The 6,053-nt window shown below is 38.8% G+C and overlaps 1 protein-coding gene across 1 annotated transcript in view; it reads right to left on the reverse strand.

Moving 5' to 3' along the window:
* The window catches only part of LOC104966337 (serine/threonine-protein phosphatase 4 regulatory subunit 2-B), a 24,083-nt gene extending 18,866 nt beyond the window's left edge, over nucleotides 1–5,217 (reverse strand). Inside the window, exons 1-3 of the mRNA XM_010795525.1 lie at nucleotides 5,054–5,217; nucleotides 4,301–4,382; nucleotides 2,658–2,828 (exon numbers count right to left, since the gene is read on the reverse strand). Of these exons, the coding sequence (XP_010793827.1) occupies nucleotides 2,658–2,828; nucleotides 4,301–4,382; nucleotides 5,054–5,087 (287 nt within the window). The 5' untranslated portion in view covers nucleotides 5,088–5,217. The remainder of the gene's footprint in view (nucleotides 1–2,657; nucleotides 2,829–4,300; nucleotides 4,383–5,053) is intronic.
* Between the last annotated feature and the right edge of the window lie 836 nt (nucleotides 5,218–6,053).

Consider the following 6,053-nt stretch of genomic DNA (forward strand, 5'->3'; position numbering starts at 1 on the left):
GAACGATTGCAGACCTCGCCAATAACGACCATACATACTCTGAAGTCAGGGCGTGGCTTTTGTATCCTTTCCGCATCTAAAAAACTGCAAAGAGTGTCATTGCGCCTTACAGAAGTTTTAGAATCGCTTTCCCAGAAAAGTTATTTATGTAGGGCCAACAAATCAATTTCTCACTTCGTCTACTTCCACAACTGTCACAGTAGAGAGAGTGTTGTGTTGCCTCTCCTCCCCTAGTTAAGACTCTCTCTACTAACTGTAGAGCAAAGATGTGAAAACAAGTGACGAAGGAGAAATATTGAATTTGTTAGGAAAACCGAAACTAACAGAACTTCTGGAATAGAACAAAACGAAAGCGATTCTCTACAAACTTCTAGTATCTAGCGCAAAAAGGATACACTAGTAGCATTTAATGATGCGAAGGATACAACCCCCCGTAACCTGACCGCAAGTGTGGCTGTATTTGGAATCTAACAAAAAAGAACACCACAGAGGCACGAGGTCTAAGCGTCGGAGTAGAACTGCGTGTTCGCAATGCAACTCTGGCTGGATAAAATCGTCTGGTCTCACGGCCACAAATCAAGTGAATTCTCCACGGCTGAACACAAGTGTGGACTGGGTTTTTGGAACGTGGTTCGCCGATTTGCCAGTGGTCCCAAGCTAAGTTGGCTGAGTATGTTCCGTCCACACTTACGTCACGAGGAAGCGGTTAATATATTCACTTTTTCGTCATGTAATGTTTGTAAGTTTTGGGCAAGTGCAAAGTTATAAAAATCCGGACTTTCTAATTTTTATTTTGCACTAAACTATCTCGTCGTTCAGGATCTACCTACAACGTCGTTGATCTAACGTACAAAACAGTACAAGCCCCTTGGATTTTGTACGTTTAGACCAAACGGTAGAGGAAAGTCAGTTGGACTGTGATAGTGGGCAGTAGTTTTAGATGATGGATTGTCTACAAGGTGTATGGCACGCATGAGGGAACTGTTAAAAGTCCTAAGCGGAGAGAGGAAGTAATAGAAAGCTCTACTTTAACTGAGCTGTTAACCTAAACGTCCTGGTGAGAAACGGTCCGCGGCTCCGAGACTTCAGTAGTCGTGTTAAAGAAGACGTTAATTTGTCCTTCGATCAAGAACTACTCCGTACGTGGGAACCCTCAATTTTCCATTCGTTGTTTTTTTCCGGTTGTGTAATACCATACTGTGTATATGTGATCTAGCTTTTGACCGTACACCGTCTTTTGTTATCCCTCTCTCTTTGTTCGTACCGGGTGACGTAAAATCTTCACAGGGGTACAAAAGTCCAGTAGAGAAAAACAACAGTATAATGTAAGTGAGTTTGAGATCGTGTACAACCGCTTGTCTCTTTGTTTTTGTCAATATTTTGTGATTAACGATGTTCACGTTCACCTCACGTGACACATTACGGTTTTATACCGATCCCACCGTGGTGACTTTCGTACAATCTTATTCTGTCGGTTTGTCTATACAGTGAGTGCTATCCTCCCACCAGTCACATCGATGGTACGTTGTCGTTGTATTTGTTGTGGTGTCCACGGTAGTCTTTTGAAATCGCACGGGACAATATCTCTATTGTCCATATCTTCATTATACTACAATTTCGTTTAGACACTTTCGATTTCCCGATTACAATCGATGCGCCCAGAAGTAAAAAATGCGTAAGGTCAAGTTGGATACATTGCATATTGTATCTTTCGCTCTTTTCCTTGATTAATTCCTGTTTATTCGTAAACATTAGTTAAACAATGCCTAAAAGACTTAAATTACATTTTGGGCATAAGGTAAGTACAAAGGGTACGGGAGTAACTGAGTGGTCGGCTTCGGACAGTAAAACGTGATGGAGGCCTCGAAAAGTTTAGGTATCTAGATATTTCAGGGTTACTGGAACACGAGCGAAGTGGACGACAAGTGTAGTTCTAGTATGAAAGATCGACACATTCTACAGCGTAACCGATACCCCTTGTAATTAATTCTTCTCCGTACTTATTGCAACTAGTATTGTTTATTTTACGTGTTGTTTGATTCTAAAAAGAAAAAAAACACGTTACAACATCGAAGGATGAGTGATGTTGACTCCATTGAGTACATGTAAATTTGCGGTGTTTACATATTTATGGCGAAATCAATGAACCGTCATATAAAATAATTACTACACTTTATATTGTTGTGAACTAGTTATTCTGAATCAATATTGGTTAACGGGGAAACGCCTACAATTATTTCAACAACTAGCTTCACAATTGTGCCTCATTTAGGTCGAGACCACCTATTTTAGCAGACCAGAGTCCGGTTGTTTAGTTCACTTAAGAGGTCTCGGACTGTGTTCACACCGACCCAAATGAACCGCACCAAGCGGCTAAACGCACCAGGGTTCGATTCAACCGGACTATACAAGGCAGGTGTGAATGCACCCCAATTATAAATTTGAAAAAGCAGGACAACAAACATTCAAAAACCTCAATATAAACCTGAAAGATTAAAAATAAAACTTGATTTGAAGACAGCAATCCTAGAGGACAGCAACAGATTGCATGTTTTGGTCATGGGGAACAAAACATGCAAAATCTGGTTTGCATCTCCCTTCAGTCAACCTGACACTATCACCGTCATCAAAATCTACTACTAAAGATGTTCACATACCCGTCGTATCCCTTGACAATTTTCAGGATTCTCTCCTTCATATCTTCGAATGGAATTGACTCGACATTTGGATTTGCAGGACCTCTTTGCTCAGGCGCCGAGGCTCTGAAGTCATCCAGCACATTCTCCAATTTAAACAGGAAGTAGTTCTTGAATTGAGGCCATTGCACCCTGGAGTTAAAAGGTAAGCAACAAAAAAAAGGCTCAACACATTTGGTATGACACATTATAATAGATCGAAAAACTGGCCATGTTGGAGAAAAACATATGGGAGTAGGAGAAACAAGGCATGGCCCACTGCATTTTGAGAAGTTGTCCCCATGTTTCAGGTCATCCCTTGTTGTTTACATTCACTTTCAAACTCTAGCACATGTTTGCGACAGAGAAAAAAAACAGTTATAAAACACTATTTTACAAGTGCAGTGAGTGCACTGCTGTTAAATGCTAAAATTGCTAGGTTGGCACACTGACAGCATGTTTGAATAGACAGCCAAACAGATATGTCATCACAGATTAGGGTGGTCAGTTAGCTACCATGCTAACAGCAATCATAACAACACCAACAGGTGCCATCACAACTTTTTAGCGGTGCCCTGTTATAGAGAAAACAGGTATTAGAAGTTAATATGATGTTAAAGCCAAATCTGTGAAAGCTAAAGGGCTAATGTTAGCTAGCGGTCTTCATTTACCTTCCAGTTCACCTATTGTAACGTATAACATAGAAAGGAAAAAGGAACTAATTAAGGACAACATAAGCATTTGTAATCAATGTGTGATTTTCTTGAATTTAATGTAAAACCGTATTTCCCATTCATGTTCCCATCCCTCTTGACTCCCAGCCGAAGCCTGTCATTTTGTCACTACCGTAGCTTCAAATCCATGTCTTAAAGTCCCACAATGCCTTGTGTCGCTCACTGCTGTTCACATCAAGATCCTATTTTCTATGCTGGTATGGATGTCGCATTGGCTATGGGGACATTAATTAAGAAGAGGCATGAAAATACAGTTGACATAACAAATAAAATGCACAACAAACTAAGATTTTTCTTTTTGCAAATGTTGTACTTCTACTCAACTACAATTCTGAGGTAACTCATTTACTTTTACACCACTAAATGTATATAATACCTTTAGTTACTTGGCAGATATTTTATTAATGATGTGAAATATAAACAACACTTCAATAAGACTTAGTTATAACCAATTGCCCCTTGCGGGATTAATAAAGTTGTTGATTGAGTTACATCTGGAGTAAATCCACAAGGTACCCTGTAGTATACACAGTGACAAAAAATTAGCTCCACCTCTAACAGCTTTGATAATATATGAATGCATTGATAAGTAGAATCTAAACATATTACATAGTCATTGAAATATGCATAAAGAGTACTTTTACTGTCGGTAATTTACGTTTATTTTGAAGCCCATACTTTTGTACTTTGACTCTAGTAACATTTTGATTGGACTTGTACTTGTAACAGAGTATTGCTACACTCTGTTACTTCTACTTTTACTTAAGAACATGGTCCGAGTGCACCTCTGGTCTTCGTATGTGTTCATTTGTGTGTATGTGTGTGTGTGGTGTAGTAGCAGTAGTAACGTTAGTGTGGGAAGAATTTATCAGGCCTGCTATGTTCACTTACAATGTCTCTCCTGTCTTGGCAATATGACATAGAAACTGCTCTAGAAGAGGACATTCCTCCGTCTTTGCTTTCTTATCAAAATCTGAGAAGAGAAAACAAACTTACATTACGTGGGAACAACGAAAACAACCCAACATTTCTTTAAAAACTAGCCTGAACAGAGATAGACAGGCTCTGATTTAACCTAGCTACATGTTCGATAACTCGGTTAAAATGCTAGGATGTTTTACATTTAACCAACACAATTAAGCTTATTAGGAGGCGACACCCTGGCTGAAGACGATCAAATTGTCCAATTAACGTTAGCTATTTACATAACGTAGCGGGCTAATGGGTGCTATACGTCTAGCTTGTTAGCTTGCTAGCTTGACGTTTAGCACACTAGTTAGCATGTTTAGTTAGCTACAACCGGCAAACAGTAGTCCACCATTAGCCGGTGGCACTTGGTAGTTATTTCACTCAAAATATGTGTCAGCATGTTTAATCAAATAATGACAGTAAATAAATATACACGAAGGTCTAAGAATAACGTAACGCATCATAATTTAGTTATTTTTGTCCCCTTGGCTAATGCATTGGTAACAGACAGCTAACCATTTCCGTGTAACAGCTTGTTAGCATTAGCAACTAGCTAGCGGCATTAGCCTTTGAGCAACACTCCGTTTGTTTTCTATTATACAACGTTTAGCGGAAGCAGACATATACAGCGTTGTCTCAGTAAGCACAAAACCTATCGAAATAAAGTGAAGTGACCTCGGAGCGCCTCTTGAAGCGAGTCGATCTCCATCACGGCGTTGCCCTCTGTCAGTGGATGTAAAAAGCAGACTGGCGGCTAGCTGCTGCTGCTAAGCTACGATCTCATAGGCAAAGAGGAGGGAGCATTTTAATATGGCGCCGTGAGGTCACTGCCTGTTCGGCAACAGGCGAGCAACTGTGCTGGGAAGAGCAACAGGGCTTCGTGGAGGAAGTATCTATGTGGAATAATTGATTTTAATAAATGTAATTATAGCTGAGACATGAATACAAGTAGGCTTACATCAAAAAAGACATATGACTGTATGTTATATCTCTGACACACACATCTGTTCACTGCTGTGCTCCCTCTATGCTACCTGATTACATGAATTCAACATAATTTGTTTTAAATATGAGTTTAAATACTCAGATATTTGATTTAAGTAAAAGTATGTAGGCTACTGCAGTGTAAAACTACTTGGTTAGTAAAAGTCCTGCATACAAAATGTTACCTAGCTAAGTTAAAGTACAAAAGTATTGGCATCAAAACATACCAAAGCAAAAGTACTTATTGTGCGTAATGTCCCATTTTAGCATATTAATTAACTGGACTATAAATAATCTCAATTAATGTGTTCATCATAGCTGGTAAAGGTGGAGCTAATTTAATTACTTTATATACTGATGCTCGATATCTTAACCTATCATTTCATATCATAGTTTATGTTTTAGTACATTTTTGGTACTATTTTAGAATCTGAATATGTATGTAGTATGTAACAAGTAACTCATTTTGCTTAATAAATGTAGTAAAGTAAAAAATACAATATTGGCTGCCAAAATGAAGTGGAGTAAAAGTATTAAGTAGCATAAAATGGAAATACTTGAGTAAAGTACAAGCACCTCGGAAATCCTACTTAATTACAGTACTTGAGTAAATGTACTTCAATACATGATATCACTGATTATTAGTTTTGCTAATATGTTGTCCACAATGCTGTTGGCATGGACTCAAGAA

This window comes from Notothenia coriiceps, unplaced genomic scaffold (assembly GCF_000735185.1).
Source record: "Notothenia coriiceps isolate Sejong01 unplaced genomic scaffold, NC01 NC01_scaffold00037246, whole genome shotgun sequence".
Taxonomy (NCBI): Eukaryota; Metazoa; Chordata; class Actinopteri; order Perciformes; family Nototheniidae; genus Notothenia; species Notothenia coriiceps.